The sequence below is a fragment of the Lycorma delicatula genome, chromosome 7 (genome assembly GCF_047948215.1).
Source record: "Lycorma delicatula isolate Av1 chromosome 7, ASM4794821v1, whole genome shotgun sequence".
NCBI lineage: Eukaryota > Metazoa > Arthropoda > Insecta > Hemiptera > Fulgoridae > Lycorma > Lycorma delicatula.
The window spans coordinates 114605120-114630827 of record NC_134461.1 but is presented as its reverse complement, the minus strand read 5'-3'; the positions used below and the strand labels follow the sequence as shown (position 1 = coordinate 114630827).

Sequence of the window (25708 nt, the reverse complement as noted above, 5' to 3'; positions counted from 1 at the left end):
CAAGTACCTAAATTTACTCGTCTTCTTATTTCTTCAGAGCTTTGTCCATATCAGTTTTGGTGCTTTCTTAATAATCGTCATATACTCTGTTTCTTCTATGAAAATTTGTAACCCTTCCTTTTTGACCATCCTGTATAGAACATTAATTTATTATCTACAGTTTCTATATCTTTTGCCAAGAGGGCGAGATCATATGCAAGGGCCAGACAAACAATGTTCGCATATTCCAATTTTACTTGGCTCATGCCTTTATCATGGCAAGCTTTCTTTAATCCCTTATGACGTTTTCCAAGAATACACTAAAGAGAGAAGAAGATAATCCGTCTCCCTGATTGACTACTGTTTTATTTCCAAAAGGATGAGATAAAAAGTCCCTTTAAATTTAATCTCGGACTTTCTGTGTGTGAGAGTCTGACGTGGTTTATTGGTTTTGGGTCAGTCCCATCTTTAAGAAAGAATGAATATTTAAAAAGTGGTCATTCTTTAAGAACGATCAGAATATTCTAATATGTACTAATATGTATTATAATATTCTAATATGTAATAATGTATTTACATTAGTACATTCACAATACTTGCAGCTTAAACTTAATATAAAACTGTGAAGTTTACTTAAAAAATTACTTTCAATTGAAAAGGATATTGAAAAATTGTATCTATATTTTCTGCTTTACGTTAGGTTTTGTAATGTTATATTTTTTGTAGTTAAAAATCTAGAAAAATAATTCTTTACACAATAACATTATTTATTTTTACCGTATGCAAAATTAGGATTACACACGTAAAAAATTACTGCTGTTAATATTAAAAAAATATTTTTTTATAAATTAACAAAATTATAATAATAAGAAAATAAATAAATATGAATCTAAGAAAAATAAATTAACTAATAAAATATAAATAAAAAATAACAACATAAATTCATTTAAACTGACATGTACGTAATGAACTGCAGTATGATACAGTTAGTTATCTAAATATTTATCTGGACTGTGTCTGTTATGCGACATTGCGTCGGAAGTTTAAACCAGTGGCTAACATCTGAAATATCTTAGGGACAATGTAACGATGTTATCGAATGTTTTACGATTCCTTAAGGCCTTGCATCTAGATTCAAAAATTTGATTATTCATACAATCTTTTTCGTCTAATTATTTTTCTTGTTGTTTTAAGTTAAATTTTAAATATCTATTTCATTGTAATTTTACTTCGTTTTTAGCATACGACATATGTTGTGTTTTTGTATTACTACTGTTTAATGTTTAACTTAATTTTCAATTGTTAATCTTTAATATTTAATTATTTACTATATAAATATCGTGTCCAGGCATTGATAACGACACTTCGTTGTGCGGCCAGACAAAAAGAAAAAAAATTTAATCATTCGGCAACTAGAGAACAATCAACTTTTTTTTAAAATAAAAGAATGAATTAATAAAACGTATATTTTCTTTTAAATTTTATTTAACCGTTGTTTTAATTTTTGCTGCGATTTGAACTTAAAAAATGTTGCTGCGATTAAAACTTTATGGTTTATGACTGTCCCAGATATTTTATAAACAAAATCTTTTTACTAATAAATAATATTTCTAATAAAGGTCGGTTTATTAAAACTGAACATTTTTTTTTGTATTAGATGAACTGAAAGGATAAAAATCGTCTAGAAAATATGTTTTCTCAAAAACCTGTCATCTGGAGGCATCAGATAGCGTCACATAGCAACTATATAGTAATCTAGTGGAAAGTAAAATATCCATTATTATTGAATTGATTTTTTTTTTTTTTTACTAAAAGAACAAAGTATACAATTATGAGGGAAACTGACATAATAAAATATATATTACATTTACTTGGACATAAAATTGAAAGAAATTCACCGAGAGTTATAATTTTTACAATAATTGCAATAATAATTTTGATTGGATCGTCAATAAAAATTTACAAAATATGGAACTTCGATATAATTAAACGATCCTTTGCAGTAAGAGATTTTGTCTTTACTATATCGTATATAATTATTAGTTTAGAAATTTCTTTCGTACCGCAACACATATGGTCTCTGATAAAAATGATTGATAAAGATTTTTATAAAGAGGAAATTATAGATAATAGCTTGAAGATAAAATTGTCAAAAGAAAAAAATAGTGCAATAATAAATATCAAATTATCACAAAAAATTTATCAGAAAGCTACAGTTAATCTATTATTATTGAGTATAGTCACATTAATTTTAATACCATTTTATGTAAATGTTTATAAACTTTTCTTAAAAAATGATGGCAATGACATAAACTTTCAAGAGTTATCATTACCGTTTGAATGTTGGATTCCTGAAAAATTTAATAAATCATTAGTTATATTTATTTTTGTATATGTTTTATCATCGATGTGTTTACTATTAGCAGGACTGTACGCTTGTATTACGTTTACTAACTTTCTTGCTTCGACAGGATTTATTTTACTCGATTTAAAATTGTATTGCATTTCATTAAAGGAAATAGATAAATACGTAATTATTAATCACGTTAATGAGGATAAATACAACTCAATTGAAATTTGTTATTTGAATCAAAGCGAAAGGTTGAATTATATTAAAACTAAGATATCTAAACTTGATCTTGATTCAAGAAAATTAAAATTATATACGAAGTACTTAGTAACTGAACATGATTCAATTTGCAGGTAAATATAATGTGATTTGGAAGTAAGTGAAATACTGTTCGACAACGAGCGAAAAGGACTTTAGTAAAGCAACATTATTCAGTCCTCTAACATTAACCTTTAAATTTGTGGTAGTTAAATCCGCTTTTATATAATCATCAAAAGGAAATTAAGTAAATTATTGAACTTATAAACAGTAAATAATGCATGAGAGATAAATCGTTTCCGTTATCGACTAAAAAACAACCTGTTAAAACCGAATTATTTACCGGTCATGAACTAAGACAATACGGTGGTTCTTTTACCGTTCCTTCAATTCACTCTGTAAAAGACAATTATTTTCTAAATAAATATTTAATTACATTAACAGAAATAAAATCGATAAAAACTGTGCAAAATATTACTTTTTTAATTTAGAATTTCCCATTAATATGTTTTCTGTTAAATAATAAATGTTAAAATAGTGTTATTTCATGAAATGTTAAATAATAAATTAATCAGTTAAATATCGAACGCTCTATACGATTTAACTTTTGATATTTAATGTCGTTAAAGAATAACTAGGTAAAATTTCGATTTTATTTCTGCTTCTTAAGTATTTGAAAAGTTTTATTTATGGATATTTAAGATCTTAATACAAGTTTTACCTATAATTTTAAGTGAAAAACGACATGAATTAATAGGAAGAGAAGGATTCCATTACGGATCGATCGGTATCTCATCAAAAGTGTAAACGGAATCAATCCTGACGAAACCGCCTACTTTTAGCCGGCTCTAAAAAGAATCAATGTGTTACATAAAGCCAAGATAATACATCCACGACAGATAGAATAGAAAACATATCGAGTCCTTTCTGCTTGTTGTCGTAAATATATATAAAAAAAGATACATGAATTAATTTATATAGATAATAAGAATTAAAAGACGTTACTAATAATAAAGAACTTTTAACCATGAATATGATAAGCTAAAATATGATTTTCCAGTAATACCTAACTTTTATTTGTTGTTTAATCTGTTTCTTTTTTTTAATATTTAATTCTCCCATCCGTTAATGCTCTTTAATCTGAATATATTTGCTAGATTCTATGACAGAACAGAACTTGACAAAACAGAACACTAAAAAAAACAGAATAGCGAAAGAACAGAACACTGAAGAAAGAGAACTATGAAAAAACAGAACATATCACATTTACATTCGTCTGCTTTCAATTGATTAAAGAAAATACAGTATTTATTTTTGACTAATGAAGGGAATAATTAGAGAAATACTTCAAATTCTTTTATTTATTTCACTTTTAAAAATTAATATTAATGGAGTAATCCTCATACTAATTATAATTGTACTCTAAGGTTATCTATTCATAGTATAGAACCAATATTAACATTGTTTTATAATACAATTTAATATTCATTACTTAACTTAATCATACTTAATTTCACATTGTTTTATAATACAATTTAATATTTATTACTTAACTTAACTTAATTATACTTAATTTATATGATTTATAATCGGAAGTGAGTTTTGTAAAAGATGAAAGATTAGGTATTCACAAGGGTCTTGCCCGTTTTGTGGCACCATCCCTTTTATATTAATCTTTTTAGTTAGAGTAAGGGGACAGAAAAGAAACAGTTTTATCTTACATAGGAGAATTAGTTTTGGTTCAGTTCATGGTTTACTCTGGCGGAAACTTGTCTTTTCTGCAGTTAAGTATAGAGAAGATCAATCGTCGTCAAATATTTATGTATACTAATAAAACTTTTATCCAGTGCTACCCATTAAGTTATATATGTAAAAAATCTATTACAATGTTAAGACCAATAGTATAAAGCATTATAATTAATTATATGCATAATCATAAATCATGTAATACATGGAACATACTTTCAGCGTCATCAATATTAATTAGCCATCGTCTTAATAGCTTTAAGTAATACCTACTGTTTAAGTAATGGGAAAAAAACACTTTGGTTTTAGTATAAACACAGACTGTTTGCTTATAAATCCAAAAACACTATGTTATAAATTTAAAATCAATTTAGAAATTTAAACACTTTTATCTACAATCATCAAAAGATTTGTTATAGAATATTATAGGTTGAAAACAACTTATCTTAACTGTAAGTAAAATTACAAAATTTAAACATTATTAGGCATTAAAACATTCTTTAAAATATTTGCCTCCTTTATGAATCATGAGACCTTGCCGTCGGTGAGGGGGCTTGAGTGCTCAGGGATACAGAGTAGCTGGACCGAAGGTGCAACCATATCGGAGAGGTATCTGTTGAGAGCCAGACTAAGGAATGATTCCTGAAAGAGGGCAGCAGCTCTTTCAGTAGTTGTTAGGGGCGTGAGTCAGAATGACTTAAACGGTCATATCAACATCACTCAGTCCTCTGAGTACTGCGCAGCTGAAAGCAATGGAAAACTACAGCTGCTTTTTTTCCAAAAAAAGTGGCTATCTGCATTTTCATATAGCAATGATGGAGGTGCCTTCCTTGGTCAAATATTCCGGAGGTAAACTAGTCCCCAGTTTGGATCTCCGGGTGGAGACTACTAAGGAAGGGGTCACCAGAAAATTAAAAAATAACATTCTACGAGTCGGAGCGTGGAATGTTAAAAGTTTAAAAAAGGTTGGTAGCTAGAAAATTTAAAAAGGGAAATGGATAAGATAAATGTAGATGTAGTAGGAATTAGTGAGGTTCGGTGGGAAGAGGAAGGCGACTTTTGGTCAGGTGATTTTAGAATAATTAACTCAGCTTTAAATAAAGAAAGGCAGGAGTAGGTTTCATAATGAACAAGAAGATGGGGAAGAGAATAGAGTATTTCAAAACGCATAGCGATAGAATCATTGTAATAAGGATAAAATCAAAACCTAAACCGACAACGATTTTTAACATGTCTACAAGCGCCCATGATGATGATGAGGTAGAGTGTGTATACGAAGAGATTGATGAAGCAATTAAACACGTAAAAGGAGATGAAAATTTAATAATAGTTGGAGATTGGAATGCAAGCATTGGAAAGGCAAGGAAGGAAATATAGTGGGTGAATACGGACTGGGCAAAAGGAATGAAAGAGGGGACCGACTTATAGAGTTTTGCACGAAGTATAATTTAGTAATTGCCAACACCCAATTTAAAAATCATAATAGAAGAATATACACTTGGAAAAAGCCAGGCGATACTGCAAGGTATCAGATAGATTATGTCATGGTTATGCAAAGATTTAGAAATCAACTCGTTGACTGCAAAACTTACCCTGGAGCAGACATTGATAGCGACCATAATTTGGTGATAATGAAATGTAGATTGGGGTTTAAAAGCCTGAAGAAAAGGTGTCAGATGAATCGGTGGAATTTAGAGAAGCTTGAGGAAGAGGAGGTAAAGAAGATTTTTGAGGAGGACATCGCAAGAGGTCTTGAGTAAAAAAAGATAAGGTAGAAAATGTAGAAGAAGAATGGGAGAATGTTAAAAAGGAAATTCTTAAATCAGCAGAAGCAAACTTAGGCGGAATAAAAAGAACTGGTAGAAAACCTTGGGTTTCAGACGATATGTTGCAGCTGATGGATGAACGTAGAAAATATAAGAATGCTAGTGATGAAGAAAGTAAAAGGAACTATCGGCAATTAAGAAATGCTATAAACAGGAAGTGCAAACTGGCGAAAGAAGAGTGGATTAAAGAAAAGTGTTCAGAAGTGGAAAGAGAAATGAACATTGGCAAAATAGACGGAGCATACAGGAAAGTTAAGGAAAATTTTGGGGTACATAAATTAAAATCTAATAATGTGTTAAACAAAGATGGTACACCAATATCTAATACGAAAATACCTGTAGAATTACTGCGCAGTGCAGGTGAGGAAGCGATTGATAGATTATACAAACTGGTGTGTAATATTTATGAAAAAGGGGAATTTCCGTCAGACTTCAAAAAAAGTGTTATAGTCATGATACCAAAGAAAGCAGGGGCAGATAAATGTGAAGAATACAGAACAATTAGTTTAACTAGTCATGCATCAAAAATCTTAACTAGAATTCTATACAGAAGAATTGAGAGGAGAGTGGAAGAAGTGTTAGGAGAAGACCAATTTGGTTTCAGGAAATGTATAGGGACAAGGAAAGCAATTTTAGGCCTCAGATTAATAGTAGAAGGAAGATTAAAGAAATACAAACCAACATACTTGGGGTTTATAGACCTAGAAAAGGCATTCGATAACGTAGACTGGAATAAAATGTTCAGCATTTTAAAAAAAATTAGGGTTCAAATACAGAGATAGAAGAACAATTGATAACAGGAACCAAACAGCAACAGTAATAATTGAAAAACATAAGAAAGAAGCCGTAATAAGAAAGGGAGTCCGACAAGGATGTTCCCTATCCGTTACTTTTTAATCTTTATATGGAAATTGCAGTTAATGATGTTAAAGAACAATTTAGATTCGGAGTAACAGCACAAGGTGAAAAGATAAAGATGCTACGGTTTGCTGATGATATAGTAATGCTAGCCGAGAGTAAAAAGGATTTAGAAGAAACAATGAACGGCATAGATGAAGTCCTACGCAAGAACTATCGCATGAAAATAAACAAGAACAAAACAAAAGTAATGAAATGTAGTAGACATAACAAAGATGGACCCCTGAATGTGAAAATAGGAGGAGAAAAGATTATGGAGGTAGAAGAATTTTGTTATTTGGGAAGTAGAATTACTAAAGATGGACGAAGCAGGAGCGATATAAAATGCCGAATAGCACAAGCGACGAGCCTTCAGTAAGAAATATAATTTGTTTACATCAAAAATTAATTTAAATGTCAGGAAAAGTTTTTGAAAGTATATGTTTGGAGTGTCGCTTTATATGGAAGTGAAACTTGGACAATCGGACTATCTGAGAAGAAAAGATTAGAAGCTTTTGAAATGTGGTGCTATAGGAGAATGTTAAAAATCAGATGGGTGGATAAAGTGACAAATGAAGAGGTATTGCGGCAAATAGATGAAGAAAGAATCATTTGGAAAAATATAGTTAAAAGAAGAGACAGACTTATAGGCCACATACTAAGGCATCCTGGAATAGTCGCTTTAATATTGGAAGGACAGGTAGAAGGGAAAAATTGTGTAGGCAGGCCACGTTTGGATTATGTAAAACAAATTGTTAGGGATGTAGGATGTAGAGGGTATACTGAAATGAAACGACTAGCACTAGATAGGGAATCTTGGAGAGCTGCATCAAACCAGTCAAATGACTGAAGACAAAAAAAAAATATTAGATTGGTTTTTGAAAAAATAATACAATAAAATACAGGTAACTTTATTAAAATCCTATTTGAAAGATTACGGATTAATAATTCCACGAAGCTATTACACTGATTTTAATGTGCTTTTCCTAGAAATGAAATCGAAATCATCATTGAAAGAAATCGAAAAAATCATCAGATCAGGAATTAATACAAAAAATTCAGTACATAGTTTCAGTAAGTAGCGAAAATGTTCAGAAAGTACAACAATGGTTTATCAAAAGTAATAATAAATATATAATAATAATCGTTCATTTATTAAAGCTTTAGTAAAAATTATGAAAGTTAGTGTTCGATATTTTAATTTTGATTCAGTAAAAACTTAAATTATATAGTTAATGGAAATATTGTTCTTCATAGAATAAATTCATCAGATTCAGTGAAATGATACTACTGATTATATTTTAAGACATCAGACCATTAATTTAGTATTTATACAAAAATGAACTAAAATGACAATATAAGAATAAAATGGATCTTTGTTCTTTTCTACTCTGCCATTATAGTATAAATATTTATTAAATATAAAATTAATAAATAAATTACTTTAATAATAAATAGATATAAGATTACTTATATGTTCTTTACTTTATTTCAACACATGTTTTGTGTCAGGGGAATCCTAAATAAATTTCATTAGAAAATTTAATTATAATTGTATTACATGAAAAGTATTTCTCTAATTATTCCCTTCAATAGGCAAAAAATAAATACTGTATTTTCTTTAATCAATTGAAATTAGACGAATGTAAATACGATATGTTCTATTTTTTCCTTGTTCTGTTTTTTCATAGTTCTCTTTCTTCACTGTTTTGTTCTTTTGCTGTTCTGTTTTGTCAAGTTCTGTTCTGTCCGGTCACGTTGCTAAGTAGACATTTTAAATTATCTATTTACGAATTTTTTATTTGAATGACGCTTTACACTGTACCTTTAATTTTCTACTTTATTTTAATCACGAGTATTTTGATAAATATGATTATTTATTTAAAAATTTCCATTAGCTTTAATTTTTTTTTAGAATTCGCTTTTAAAGGAACAAACAAAAAATAAACATTTATATTATATCTTTCTCTTCTTTTTTCTTATTTACCTTTCTATCTTTCTTATATTTTGGTTAACCTTATAAAATAAACTCAGTCTAACATAATGGAACTATATAAATTAACTCAAAACTGCTTTGACATTTTAAACTTTAAATAATTTAATATCCTGAAAAGTGACGAAAGAGCTGTTGCTTCCCTGTCACTTGTTGACAGGCGCAAAGTGTTTGGAGAATTGAATTAATAATTAAAATAATTGTTATTCAGACTGTTACTCTAAAGCAGAAAATATTTTACTTTAAACAATTAAAATTTCTTTAGTTTCATATTGATAGACCGATAAATCATGTTCAATAGGATTCCATTATAAAAAAAATTTTACAGAAGAACAATTTTCGTCTTTCGGAACTGCATTATAAGACCTCGAGCATATTATTCGTTTATAAACTTTATCTAAACAATTTTTAAGGTTGATTTTAATAGTATGTTACAAGAATTGGTGGTTTCTTTCTTATTAAAATTTTTCATTATTTTTATTTTTATTTTTGTGTTGCTTTATTTGGAACTTAAGAAAATGAATATACTTTCCACGCAGGAAATTCAATAACGTTCCAAAAAAGATATTTTTTGGAACTTCCAATAAAGATATTTTTTTAGTACTCAGTTTTTCTTTTATTTTATAAAACTTTTTATTATTTTCACACTAGTTGTTATAAATCATATAACTGACAACGTAAATGCTTATCTTGAAAAGTAATAATACATTTTTTTAGAAAACTAGACTAAAAATTAACGAAATTATTAATACAGTATTTTAATTATTTGACCTCCTACGTATGGAAATTAATAACAAAACAATTTTTTTGAGTGGATTTTATCTGAGGTATAGTTGGGTATGGTGAAAACTGGCCAGAAGAGCAACTTCTTGTCTGCATACTACAGGGTGAGCAACATAAAACCGAACCTATAACGTAACCGCTGCAGAATCAGTAGGTTTTGCTGAAATCAAATTTTATGAATGAATGACACGGATAAATTAAATGAGAAAAAGATAAAACTTAATTTAAATGTTGTATTTATTTACCTTATTTCTATAAAAGATTTTCAAAATGACCCTGGCATTCTATGCACTTTTGTGCTTGACTGATCATATTCAGAGTCGTCTGACGCAAAAAGGTTGTTGTCAGTTGCGTTGATTTCTCGTTGAATGTTTACGTTCAGTTCATCGATATTGTGAGGAATAGATGCATAAACGCTCTCTTTTAAGTAGCCCCAAAAGAAGAAATCGCTAGTAGACAACTCAGGGGAACGTTATCTCCATAGATTTGGAATCAAGGGCTCTCCGTTATGCATATACCACGGGGAGGAAGATACTTCATGTCACACCTTTTTTTGTCGCCCAAGATGGATGAAGTTCAGAGTTGACTCAGGACTGGGTTGGATAGGTCCTGAAAACACAGTGACCCATATGCTCGTCGGACCTAGTAAATGAGACTTCGTAGAAAGATATGTCGTAAGATTAATCGAGGATAAGGAAGCAGAGCATCGGAAATGGAGCACGGATAGACGGTAACGGAGAACAGGCGTTGTAGTTGATGGCTGAAGAAGGGTTGGATAAGTCCTGAAAACACAGTGACCCATATGCTCGTCGGACCTAGTAAATGAGACTTCGTAGAAAGATATGTCGTAAGATTAATCGAGGATAAGGAAGCGGATAAGGAAGCGTAAGGATACGGATAAACGGTAACGGAGAACAGGCGTTGTAGTTGATGGCTGAAGAAGGGTTGGATAGGTCCTGAAAACACAGTGACCCATATGCTCGTCGGACCTAGTAAATGAGACTTCGTAGAAAGATATGTCGTAAGATTAATCGAGGATAAGGAAGCAGAGCATCGGAAATGGAGCACGGATAGACGGTAACGGAGAACAGGCGTTGTAGTTGATGGCTGAAGAGTGGAGTGCGCTGCTTCGCTTGTAGTGTGGTAGTGTGCTTCGGTCCACTGGCTGAACGATGGAAAAAGCCCTCTGCTGAGGTGAAGAGTGAGATGGGAGAGTGAAGGAGTGACGGACAGCCCCCTGCTGAACCGCTCGTCGTTCGTATGTGCTTACGCAGATGGGCGGCGATGATGATGCACGGGAACTCCGGATCCCTGGAACTTGAAGACACCTCTCGGGGCTGAGTAATGCTTGGTTGCTGGTCCGGCCCCGGGAGAGAGAGTTAGTGAAGTGGTTAGGTTCAGTCGGTAGGGCGCAGGTGCACATACATTCCTCAATAACATCTAGTGGAACCTGTTGTGAGTCCGACACTGCCCCTTTTGGGGCGTGCGTAAATGGTATTTCCCCTCCTCATAAAAAAAAAAACTCTGGGGAACGTGGAGGCCTCCGTCCTCTGCTGACAGCTCGTTCATTTGTGAAAGCTGTTTGAACGCGATTCACTGAAACGCTACACCGTCTTGTTGGAAGAAGCTGTATTCTTCTTCATTATCAGTTAATTGCGAAAAGAATTCTTCGAAAATTATAAGGTAAATTTGTGTAGTGACAATTCGGTCAAAAAATATTGGCCCTACTATACGATTATTGGAAACGGTACACCAAACACAAATTCGTAAAGTGGACGCTCGAATACCTCGTAAGGATTCCTCAACATCTAATGCCTGGTGTTCTGCAAATTAACATGGCCGGATAAATGAAACCGTGCCTCATCCGACAATAAAATACGACATCGGGTCTATCTGTTCACCAACAATGTTTTCGAGAAGCCGGTTGCAATAATAAAGTGTATCTGTCCTACCGGAAGGTTGCCTATTTCGTTTTACATTTAAAATCAAACCCGTTGTACGCCATTTTTTAACTAAATCGTGTATACTATTCTTCGCTGGGATACACGCATCCGGAAATTTTTCTACGAATACTTGACTTTATTCTTCAGACGATCCAGAACGAATATAGGCCTCAACTATAACTATCCTCTCCTGGATTGAATAATGCATTTTACAAAACACAACTTCACTCATAATACTGCACTACAATTAAACGTATACTTCACTGACATGTAACCACCTGACAAACGGCAACAACAATCAGTAGTAACATATACATCCGTCGCGCTAGTTGTGTGAGTCTATCATGAATAGCGTTAGGTAGCGGTTTCATTATGGGTTCGGTTTATGTTGCTTATTCTGTATTTTGTACAATACCTACTTCTTCAAAATTATCATCGCTGTGTGATAATTTGAATTTTACAGACAACTGTGATCCTTGACAAAATTGCACCTGTGAAACCTTTGAAAATGGAACAATGGTATAATCAGATTGTTTTACTATTGTGCTGTAAGTCTTAAAGTCTGATACTATCATTTGTATCACGCAAAATTGGATTCTTGCAATTCACTTTAAAAAGAGGAGACCATACTTCTGATAATCTTAATAATTTTTTAATCTGAGAGTTTACATTATCACATTCTTGTATTTATGAATGCCCAGATGTTGAGTATTTTATGTAACTATTTATTTTTTTTTGTGTCATAGTAAAAGGTTTTTAATAGCTACAGGTATTAAAACTGTTCCTATTTTATGGAACACAACTGTCACTCCACATAATAACTTTGGTTATATGCAGATGATCGATCACTGTTTTATTTAAAATTTTAACAAAAGCACTAGCTAGTTTGTTATGGGATAACCATCCCATAAGACCGCACTCCAACAGCACAGTTCATCTTGTTTGAACGTGATGTATGGGCACACCTATTGTATGTTGTAAGTTTTCTTTTATAAAAAGATAAAAGTATAAAAGTTTTATACTGATGTCAGAATGTCGTAATGGTATTACATTTTGTAAGTCAAAATGAACTAATATTTGTGATCTGTCACCATTTATAAATTTGTCAACAATATTTTTTTAGCATATTTATGTTCTACCCTCATCAAATCTTTCTCTAAAATGTGTGTTTCATATTCAATTTTGTCATCACCATTTAAACACTTTGTTTATCTTTTATTCCCAAATAACTCACACTTTTCACAACTATCACTTTTAGAAAGCAGGAAATCCAAATTGAGTTCATAATTAAAAATATGAGTATGCAGAGAAATATTTTCTGATTTAAAATCTTTACTAGTTTACTGGTTTCATCTTTCGTACCCTTTTTTACAAACAGTTCATATGATTTTGAGATAATTAGTGAGGGATCCAAGTATTCTTCTGAAGAAGAGACTCTGCAACAATGAGATGAAACATTAGGAAAAAATTTATGTGCTTTCTTACTACTTTCTTATCTTCAAATGGAACAATTTTTTTAAATTTCCTCTCCCATTAGGTTTTGGCGTCTCAGAAATGTTCTTATTTTTGTGAACATTGTGGTTAGATTTTTGACTTAGAACCACCACCCGCTGGAACTGTGAAGCGCACAGTTCCATACAAAAATTTTTGTATCTTTTTCATAAACTGGGGGATGGCTACTGACATTAATCTTAAGAATTATATATTGTACAAGTATAAAGAAAGAATTAAAAAAAAAGGACTCATTATATTAAATGTTATCGATAATATCAAGTGGAAATAGGGACTGCTGCTGTTCCACAGTGCGTATACGCGAACCGCCAGTGAATAGAACCATAATGAACCGAGATTTTTGTAAAATTACATTGAATTGAATAAGAAATTAACACATGCAGTAAGATATCATGCTATAGAACCTTATACTCTTCAAATCTCATTTTCATAAAAAAACTCAGATGGAACCCTATTGAACTGAGATCGCAAAATTGCATGACAATTGTATCTATTTACATTATACTTTCTGTACAGGAATTTAAATCGGGTAAAACTTTCGTATCTGTATATTTTTGCTCAGATAAATGAGCAATTCAGTTTTGACTAATTTTGTACTATATTAAGATGTACGAAGCATCACTCTCTTACTTAGTATGCATGTGTATGAAAGTGCAATGTTATTAATTTTATTTAATTCTTTTTAAAAATGTATTTTTATTGTTTTTGTTATGTTTTTTATTGTTTTAAGGAATATTGTAAATGTGAATAGATTTGTCCAGCTGAGTATAACAGTAATTAACCAATGTTTGTGCCTTACAATATGTACCTTCATGTATTTAAGTATTGAGGTAATAAATGTAAAAGTAATATTATTATTTAGTATTAGTTCTAGAATTTAATCTAGCTAAACTTTATACGATGACTTTAAGGTTTCCTAGTTTATTATATATCAATCTTTCCTTCTAAGAAGGAAGAAGAAGAAGTTTTTTGTCAGAATAATATTTGACAAAGTAGAATACTATTTGCTGGAAGTATACACAAAGTGTGACAAAAAAAGGGGATAGTCCATGAAAAAAATGGCGATTTCCAATTCTTTTGTTTCTGTCTACCATTCTGTATTTGAATAATTTATGTTTTTTTTATATTTGCTAAACAGTTGTACCAACATTCTTTAATACATAAAAAAAATATGGGGTAAAAACGATTACAAATATCAGTCGTTATTTTTTAAAGCATTTTTATCTCGGTAATTGTTTTTCAAAAAATGATTTATTAACAAAAATTGTAATTTTAATTGTAAACAAAATGATACTTTATTTTGTAAAATCCATTGAAAAAATTAGAAAAAATGTTTGTAAAAATATAGTAAAATATGTATGAAAATTTTCAACCGGATTTCATCTGAAGTAATATTAGATTGATTAACTTGGGATATCTTTCATTTTTTTCAACACTATATAATGTTTTTTTTTTTGCGAAACATTGCAAAAAATTTACCTTTTTGTTTATTTAAAAAAATATATATAAAAATTTTTCCGCTATTTCACACACTCCTTTCTTAACAGTAATGAAGAACAAATTATATATTATTTATAAAAAACTAACAAACAAGTAACAAACCTGAAGTTCAAATAATATAAATATAAACTGAAATAATCATTGTAAAGAAAATCCGACTGAATAAGACACCGTAAAAACTAATTAAACCCTCGGGTTGGTCTAGAGTGGTGAACTCTTCATCGCAAATTTCGAAGTCGAGATTAAAGGTTCAAATCCTAGTAAAGGCAGTTTTATACGGATATGAATACTAGATCGTGGATACCGGTGCTTTTTGGTGGTTATGCTTCAATTAACCATACATCTCAGGAATGGTCACCTGAGACTGTTCAAGACTACACTTCATTTACATTGATACATTTCATCCTCTGAAGTAATACCTTACAGTCGTTCCGGAGGCTAAAAAGAAAAAGAAAAAAAAATTTATTAAACAGGGATTTTTTAATTTCAGTCTGAACAAGGACTTATTAAAACAAACAAATCTTAATTGGGTACCGACTTAAAAAGAATTAACGAACATTTGAAAAATATGTAAGTAGTTTTTGATTTTTTTTCAGTGGGTTCTATTATTTTGTAACAGTTCATTTAATTTGTTTTAGTTTTATTTTTTTACTTTTTAATGTGAATATGCAAAAAAAATTCATTTCTTATAAAAAAAAAAAAAAAATGATTCCATTTTTGACGAAGAAAGAGGAAATTTTTGGCTTCTTAAAAGAAAATTTTGATTAACTACTACAGAGACATCTAACCAGTGTGAAAATATGTTTGGTATTTTTTATTTTACCACGAAGTTTTAATTTAATTTCCTTAAATTTTAGGGTGATAATGGTATATATATATATATATATTACAATTGCATAAAGTTGTGTATCATGAAACTATAAAACTCCAATTCTAAATAACGATGGCAAAAATATATTATCACTTATAATCTTAGTAAATACGGGATATAAAAGTTTACTACATTAGGACCTCGATAATTCGTTAGTTCGTCTCATTCAATAATTCGTCACCTCTCTGACAAATTTGTGATTTTTATTTTAGAACTACAATACTGATACGCCAAAGTAAATTAAATTATTAATTACTAATAAAATGTACTGTATCTGTTTAGGCCTACAGCATAAAAATTCACTTAATTGCGACCGATGTTTTTATATGAGCCAACTGTACGTTATGTACAAATTACAGTAACTGCGTGAGAAAAGAACTAATAAAATTACTTTACATATCTTTCATTCATACAAAAATTTTCAATTAGGCACTATTATCTAATCAGTGTTTACATATTTCTTACAGAGTATAGTTCTTTATCAAAAATACTGTTTTACGTAATTTTCTTTCAGTTTCTGAAATTCATTACAATAGTGAACTTTGCGTCGTGTGAGTCAGTTGTTTGTACTATTGTCGTACCTATTACTGTAAACTGTACTTACGGTATTGTCATGGCAAACGCAGAAGTTATAAAAGTTTAGAATTGACGAAAAAGTTTGAGATTCTTCAACGCTTGGTTAAGGATGAAAGTGCCGTTAAACTATCACAGGAGTTCCCTCGTGCGTCGTAAACGATATTAAAAAATATTCTGATAAAATAGAAGTATGTATGAGTAAAATAAATGTTTCTGACGGAAGTGTCACAACCAGAAAGAAAATGAAAACAGCAGAAAATGCTTAACTTCACGAGGCAGTGTACATCTGGTTCACTCAGCGTCCTAGTCAAGGCCTAACTTTAAGCGGCTTTTTAATTATTGAGGCAGCACTTTAAATGAATGAACGACTAAATGGCGATCCAGATTTTAAAGCCAGCCAAGGTTGGCTAAATAGATTTAAAGCAAGGCCTGGAATTCACCAGCTTGCAATCGAGAGCGAAAAATTAAATGCTGACAGTCAGGTTGTATCTGACTATTGTGATAAATTTAATTAAAAAATTAAATATCTTTTAAGTCGTGCGCAGGGTATCGTGCGCATTAGCATTTACTAATTTAAGTAACTGCGACGAAATGGGATTGTCCTGGAAGGCGCTTCCTAAAAAACCTTAGCATCTTCTTCTGAGAGCTCTGCGGCTGGGTTCAAAGTAAGGAAAGAACGCATCTCTATTCTTCTATGTTCTAACGCAAGTGGGTTTCATCGACTTCCTCTAGCTGTTATTGGCAAGTCAAGAGTTTTTAAACATATAAAATGGTGACTTATTACCGGTGAAATATTTTTCGCAACGGATTGCTTGGATGACGCAAGCAAGATTGCTTGCGTCATCCGCTTTCTCTAAGATTTCGCTGGAGCGAAATCTTAGAGAAATAATTTTAAAATAATTTTCCAGTAAAGGCGTTACTTGTGATGGGTAACGCTCCTTGCCATCCGGTCGACAAACTGGAAGCACTAGATGGCAATATCATCGCTGTATTTTTTCCAGAAAACGCAAGCTGTTTATTCCAGCCTATGGACCAAGGGGTCATAATAGGTATGAAGCGACGTTATAAAAAATTATTAATACAAAATTTAATTTTCTGTGAAAATGAATTACAAATAGACGATTTTTGGAAACAATACATCATAAAGGATGCAAGGATGCAATATATATTGTTGACGCTTGGAAAGATATCCCGAAAAAAATGTTGAGGTTGAGCTGTCATAAACTGTGGCCTGACCGGCTACCAGAATCAGAAACTGAAGAATAAAATGCAGACAAAAATTTGAAATTGAAAGAAATTTGTGTCAGTATTCCTGGTTTAAATGATGTTACAAATGAGGAGATAGAAGAATAGGTAAAATTAGACGACAGATTTAAGCTACAAAATATTAAACGATGAATTAATTGTTAATCGCATTAAAAATAAAGAAAATTTATAGGAAGAATAGGAAAAATAAAATGAGCTGCAAAAAAGTCGTGGAGATACTGACGAATTTCATCGAATGGTAATCCGATCAAAAAGAAGCACAGGTTGCAAAGTTTACTGCTATGCGACAGTTCGTTAGTTCGCATCAGAAAAAGAAAGGACGTTAAGTGCAAAGAAAAATTACAGATTTCTTTAGAAAGTATAATGAAATGTAAATATAAATTTAAATGCAGTACCTTTTAGGTTAAGGTTATACGTTTTACAGATAAAAGTGCTTAAATAACAAAACGATGGCCAAAAATGTTGAACGGTCATTACGTAAAGGCTAAGTGGATTGTATAGGTAGTAATAAAATCACTGGATGCGTGCATCACATAAAACAACCACACGTAAAGGAAAAGGCGCTAAGCCGACCTTCTCTGTCCACATCACAAACACTGCTGGTCTAGTAAATTAATACTAGTGTCTGAAACACCCGCTCGCGCCACAGCGCGCTTACTGACAGTAATGATAACCAAACAAATATTCTGTAGTTACTGTGTGTTAGTCTTTGACTTATGTATTGTAGTGTTGTATGTGTAGTGATTTTTTTTTAACTACAACAGTATATACGTAATGTTTATAAAAAAAATGTGTTAGTGAATGGTTTACTTATGAAAGTATACTACATGTTGCTGTATAATAAAATACTAAATGTAGTTAAATTTCATCACTTTGCAGTCTTTTTATCACACGTTTAGTAACGGGTGAGGGAGTGATAACGGTTTGGCACTGATCTCTATATAACTGGATAGGGGATCCTTATACCGTAAAATACAATTAAGCGTTCAATATTGAAGAACACACCATCGCCGCAGAATGAGATGCTGGGAACTAAATAAAACCACTTTACGCTTGCACGACTATAATCGTAACGGTTGAGCAGTGTTTTATCCCTACTCTTACCTCTACGCATGCGCCGTTTCATTTTATTTAGTACTACCACTCATTTAATGGCGCTAGTTTATGCTTCAAAGTTTGCCAATTTCAATAAATGGAGTCCCTATCCAGATATATAGACATCAATGCGGTTAAACCAATACAGCGTTAATTTCTATATAACTCGACTTTTGTTACACTATTCGGTAATTCGTCATTTTCGTTAATTCATTACCCCGTCGGTTCCAAAGGTGACGAATTATCGGGGTCCTACTATAATTCATTTTAGAAGGTATTTTTGCAGCATAACGATAATCCTTCTGAATATTTGAAGTGATAATATGGCAAAAGTAAAATTTTGATCAATTTTTGAAATTTTTGTATTCGGAAGATAAATTTAGATTTTTCTTTTCAGATTGACAATGAAGTAATGAAAATCGTATGCTTAGGTATAGCGTTACTACAAAGTGTCTTATTTTATTTTTATTGCTGGAATGGACAAATTTTAATTGACGAGGTACGCAATATTGATTTCTACATTTTTAATCGATACATTTCCTTGTGGCTGTAACTTTGGCGGTCTATAGATTCCTCTTTAATTTTACGTTATTGTCGATTATTCTGTCTTGTAGCTAACGTTGGAGCGAGATTACTGAGAAGCTGATCTACATCAACACTTGTGGTAGAAACAATAGTCGCTGCCTGAACGTACGTTATTGTTGCTCTAGGTTTACGGCTGTTTATAATTTTTTTAGCTCCAAAATTGCTGACCTTCTGTAAGGTTTTAACTTCCTAAACACTTACTTCATCTTTATAAACAGGACAGTTTCTTGATCGGCATGAACGCTGTGCTATGCAGTTGACGCAGGTTGGAGGATGCTTGCACGGTTCTCTTCACCACTCACGAATATTTGCGGTCTCTCATATCAAACCGCGGTGTGACCAAATTTCTGGCATCTGAAACATCACATGGGTTGTAACACGAAAGCTCGCATATCCAGATGGTGTATACCAGCGTGCACTTTCTCCGGCAGGGTCAGTCTTTTAAAAGTGAGAACGTGAAAGGCAGGAGGTAGAACTTCGCCACTCCTTCTTTTGTTCATGTTCATGTTCATGTCTTATCTTCACTTGTCTCATGATTTATATCATATGTTCACCTGTGGATGGAAATCAGGTCAAAAGAAAGTTACTATTTCTGAGGAAAACATTCGGAGCCCCGTTAGCCAGCTATGTGTATTGTTCTTACAAGTACGTACAGATATTTTCGCTCTAGACGTAAAACGTAGAAGTATGTTCCGGACGTAGGGATTATCTACCTCAGGATATTATTATTATTATTAATGAAGTTTTTGTTTAGCACAATGTTTTTGTGGATTATTGTGTTAACATGTTACTTAATAATTCAGCCATCACAATTTCATTGAATTCCTCATCAATAAAAATTATTTTCTGTCTTGATACTTTAAAAAGTAATTTTAAGTTGATGAAAAAGTAGTTGAAAGTGAAAAAACTTAGCGTAACAGCCAATATTTTGGTCACCGACGTAGCTATCTGAGATTACTGTCTCCTTTTTTTATTTTTAGTGCTAATAAATTCAGAAGATATTCAAAATCAGTGAAAGACACGCGAACCAAGGTTTTGAGCACTAATTCAATTTTCGAGCTCCATTAATTCTTGTTTTTTTTAAATATTTATTTTCCCGGTCCACCATTAATATTTATTTTATTCTTAAATTTTTTCTGCCAACACCGGGGGTTTCTTCTTTTTTTTAGCGTAGTTGTTTAATCTATTGTAATGAATTAACAACTCGTAATTTTAGGTTCGCTAACACTGACCTTACCAAAGAAAGAGGAGCAATTTTAGAACAAAAACATTTAAAATCAGTATTCGCAAAGTACGATTACAATTTGTAATTTAATGTTCATCCCTAACGTTACATTACAAATGAGTTGCCTACTTTACCATAAAAAAGTAATATTTTTCACGCTAAATTTAAAGATAAAAATCTGGTATTAGATACATCTATCAGTCGAAGGAAAAATATAGGCATTTATAAAACTTAATTATTAGAAGATTTAGTAAAACTTTTCGAATCGTATAAACGAGGTTATGGAAATGCATACTAAATTATAAAAATGTTCAAGATTTCTTAGAATTAAATTTCATGTTTTTAAACGTTTTTTTTTTTCAGTACGATGAACTACGAAGGTGTTTGGGTGAATGCTCCTGGGTAGATAAACCTCAGTGGTTTAAAAAGATGTTACTTATAATGATGATAAGATCGAAGGCACCGTTTCAAATAAAACCTTTTGGATTATACGTTATTAATTTAAATAACTTCATCAATGTAAGTAAAGGCGCGTAAGTTTTCATCTCATTCGCTTTACATATATAATTTTGTAAAAAATAATGATGTAGATACGATCGATCTTCAATTTATTCTAAGATCAATCAAAGATTCTTTCAGAAATTTAAATCCGCTCACATCAAAAGTTATTCTTCTTGTTTTCTACCGTTTATCACCCGAGGAATTTCTTATGAGAAAGTTTTTTGGCAACATTACCCTAATAAACATGCGTTTACATCGAGTTGCAGCGAAGGACAGTGAAAGGATATGTCTACGGAAGGAAAGTTAAATATGGTGTAACCAAACATTAAGTACCCACTAGGTTGGTCTAGTGGTGAACGGTCTTCCCAAATCAGCTGATTTGGAACTCGAGAGTTCCAGCGTTCAAGTCCTAATTGAGTTATTTTTACACGGATTTGAATACTATATGGTGGATACCGGTGTTCTATGGTGTTGGGTTTCAATTAACCACACATTTCAGAAATGGTCGAACTGAGAATGTACAGGACTACATTTCATTTACATTCATACATATCATCCTGTGAAGTATTATCTGTAAGGTAATTCCCGGAGGCTAAACAGGAAAAACAAAGAAGAACCGAACATTACGTGGGAGTACAGACAAATCAAAGTAAATTTATAAAGCTGACGTCATTTCTTGTTACTGACGCCAACATGCGATAGAATCCATACAGAAATATGCATACTCCCTCAGTAAAATCTATAATATTATGTTTAAATTTATAATTGTGTAACATTATATTTTTCCTATCGATGTGAGTTAAGCCTGTATCGGGTTCTAATATTATATTTTTGGCTGTAAGTAAACTAAATTACACGCATACTTGAAAGAAAAAAATGTTGTGCAGCCATGTCTGCACAAAATGGGACAGGAAGTCTTAACGTCATATGATGTTGTCTTGTATGTGTCACGCAATACAAGATTTTATATTTTTAAAACAATTTATCCACTAAAAATAAAAATTCTGTTTCGACTTTTTTTACTTACATAAAACTGTTTTATAATATACATAATAATAATTAAGATACATTTTTCCATTTCCTAATAAACAGATGTGATGATTAGAATTATATTCATGTAATTATCTTATTTTAAGATGTACACATTGGTGGAGGAGTGAGTAGAACAGTATTTTTTTTCTGCGAAGGGACCACAAAGAGACTACTATAGATGGATATTGCCTGAAATAAGGCCGTACTCCATAATCACTCTATGTGACAACAATTAATCAACAAGAGATAAAAGTCTCTTCTCAAAAATATTTATGTTTAACAAAATGCATACTTTATAATTTCTTGTTATGAATGTTTAATATTGGAAATGCGCTGTTCAATCAAGATTATTACTTCATGTATTTATTTTTTGAGCAACCTCTTACTTTCTTTCTACTGAATTAACGTTAAATTGTTTGCAGTTGTAATTGTGTACGATAAAAAATGTCTGATATTAATTTTTTTTTGTTTATAGGTATTAAAGATATCTTATTCTTACCTCAATTTGCTCCGTACATTAAATTGAGATCAGTTCCTACACTAGGAGTGAGTGGTACACAAAAATAATCTTTCAGTATTCGGTGGTATATTATTTGATTCGGAAAGTATTACTTGTTTACAAGAGTAACAAAAAAACAAATAACATTTTTAATAATATATTTTTTTATTTAATCTATAAAAATATTTATTATAAGAGAAAGAAAATGCTTATTATAATATTTATTTAATTTATTAAAATATTTAGCAACTTTTTGATACACTTAATTATATTCAAAATCCCCGTTTGAATTCTCGATTTTTGCCTATCTATTTAAAAAAGTTGATGTAAGTAAGCCATACGCATGCCTTCCTTATAACTTCGTCATTCACCAAATTTCGTATGAATGAGAAATTCACTACAAGTTAATTTCGGGCTGTAGATAACTTGTTCGAACGATTTGTAAAGGTTTCATGTCGTTTACCGTTATGTTGTGTCGTCCAATTACTTTAGTTGGAAAATTATCTCACGCATAGTACTTGTAGTGAACGATTTCGGTTCATGAATTATTTTTTTGGATCGACGGATCATGTATCACTTGGATGTAATTATGAGCACACGAGAACTCGCCTCTCGTAATTAATTCACATAACATGATAATCGTAAAACGTCGATATGTGGAAAAATAATTAATAATTTATAATTAAATATTTGTTTTATTGCTAAATATTTTATTTTGATATTTAAATAAAATTTTTACCACTGTGTTTGTATCTCAAGCATTCTTAATTTGCACTACTTATTAAATCATGTTGCATATATTACTCGCTTTCTTATTGATTTATTTGACTCCTGTTCATATTTTTATCATTTGCTTATCAACTTTTCTCAAAATAAAAATGTTCATATAAAAATTTTAAAGAATATGATCATTTTTTAATTAAATAATGGATGGTGAGACACTTTTCAAGGTAATTGCCCTTATGAATTTACTTTTTCACATACGAAAAATAAGATCCATATGACATGACGTATGTAATACATCTCTGTTTGTGAACGTTCAAACATACTTAAATCTCTTATTCATTAACTTTTCCTTTTTTTATTTTGTACAGAAGGATTTTCTTGTATTTTTATTTTAAATCTTTTGCAGTTAAAAACTGTTGAAGATTTTTAGATATAAATTTATTTTTATTTATACAGGTAGAAAATATTTTCCATTATACAAGACCGCACAATGGATAAATTATCTTGTGGGCGATTTTATCTTAATTTTCTCGATATTGTGTCACATCTTACTACGTTTTTACCACCCGAAAACAATTCATGAGAAGCTCGGAAATTCAAAAATTGTTGGGTCCTTTAGTTGACTCGTTCGGTTGAAATTTCGAGGAAAGCTGAAAGGGATTATAATTGCCCTGTGCTACGTGTATATTTGGTGAAAAGGATACGGAGGATTGACTTAAAAGCGGCAGGGATAACGGATTACCTGATTAATTCTTCGAGGGAGCATACGTTAATCGATTAAAGTATCGTGCAAAGAACTTCTGCAATAATAGATTAAAAATAAGGGTTATTAGTTCTGCAACTGTCCTGAGCAATTTTTACAGTACACTTCCCTTTATTATGTAGCTTTTTGAACGTTTTTTAGGATCGATATTTTTTTTCTTATAATATACTTTATAGTGAATGAACTAATAAATGACATTAAAAGGAAGTTGTAAATATTTTAACATATCTTCATTTCAACGGCAATCAGTTCAGAAGGAAAAATTGAAGAACTTCTGAAAGATTCAGCAAACGAATTATTTTTTTCAGCGTGGGTTTCGGCTCAACTACTATTTGTTTTATGTATGACTAAAACACTATTCTGTGGTGTTGTAAACCTTTGTTTTGCCGCAGATTTTACTTGCTGTTGAGATTGGTTGCGAAGATATAACCAAATTTCCAAATAATCACGATCTGTTAGGTCAAGAGTGCATCTTATGCATGCAAACGTTAGCCTTCAATCTACTAACAAACTCCCTGTTTGAATTTTGAAAATCGGACGATTGTTTTCATATATATTGTAAGAGTAACCCACTGGACCTTCCAAAACATCATCCCAGGGACATCCCGTTTGTTACTAGCTGATGATGATGACGATGATCAGTCTTCTTTTTCCTGTTTAGCCTCCGGTAACTACCGTTTAGATAATTCTTCAGAGGATGAATGAGGATGATATGTATGAGTGTAAATGAAGTGTAGTCTTGTACATTCTCAGTTCGACCATTCCTGAGATGTGTGGTTAATTGAAACCCAACCACCAAAGAACACCGGTATCAACTATGATCAGTCTAGCTGGCACGAGGTGCTTGCATCACCTCACCCCTTTAGCTTCACACGCAGTCCTCACGGGAAGCCCATTATTATTAACAGAAATTTTTTTAAATTTAATTATATTATTTTGTTTTGTTTAATGTAAATTTATTTCTATTATTTTTGTAATATTATTCATTCGATTGACTTGAATCATTCAGTTCAAACTCAACTAACACAGTCATAGAGGCTCACAGTTCATTAATTCAATTCATTAAAGTTTGTACTTCAACCGGAAAATCTCCACTATTAAATATATCTATACTAATATATAAAGAGGGTTTTTGTTTGTTGGGATAAACAAAAAACCTACTTGATCAATTACAACCGAATTTTTACCCGTGTTTCTCAGCATAACTTAAAAGATTTTTAAATATATTTCATCTCGAAAAATCTCAAAAAGTGTACTAGTGGAGATTTTCCGGTTGAAGCACAGACTGTAATAAATTGAACTTTAATGACTGTGAGTATCACTGTGAGCTAGGTTTGAACTGAATGATTCGAATCAATCGAATGAATAATATTACAAATATAATAAAATTAATAGCGAACAGGGTTTCTGTTTGTTAGCGGTAAACTAAAAAACTACTCGATCAATTGCAACCAAATTTTTATACATGTTTCTTGGCATAACTGAGAAAGATTTTAGATAGAGTTCTAAAACTTTTCCTTTTAAGATAGGAATTATGTTGAATCATTGTAAAACTTTTTTATAAAAAATCCATTCTTAAAAGACAAACGATTTTTATGATGCGATTATCAGTAGTCATAAGTCCTAAAATTTTAAAAATTTAGTATCTTCAGAAGAAATACTTGATTTTTTAAAATATTAATTTACTGTAAAATGTTTTAATTGTTAATAAATGCCTAGTGAAATTTCATAAAAAATAAATAAATTCATAAATCTTATATTGTTAATGCAGTATCTTAGAAA

The 25708-nt window shown here is 31.2% G+C and overlaps 1 protein-coding gene across 1 annotated transcript in view; it reads left to right on the top strand.

Annotated features, from left to right (window-relative positions):
- LOC142328364 (uncharacterized) overlaps positions 1-25708 on the top strand; it is a 48548-nt gene that overhangs the window by 18312 nt on the left and 4528 nt on the right. The window contains exons 2-5 of the mRNA XM_075372070.1: positions 2495-2682; positions 14018-14117; positions 18993-19094; positions 20769-20924. Coding sequence (XP_075228185.1) covers positions 2495-2682; positions 14018-14117; positions 18993-19094; positions 20769-20924 — 546 coding nt within the window. The remainder of the gene's footprint in view (positions 1-2494; positions 2683-14017; positions 14118-18992; positions 19095-20768; positions 20925-25708) is intronic.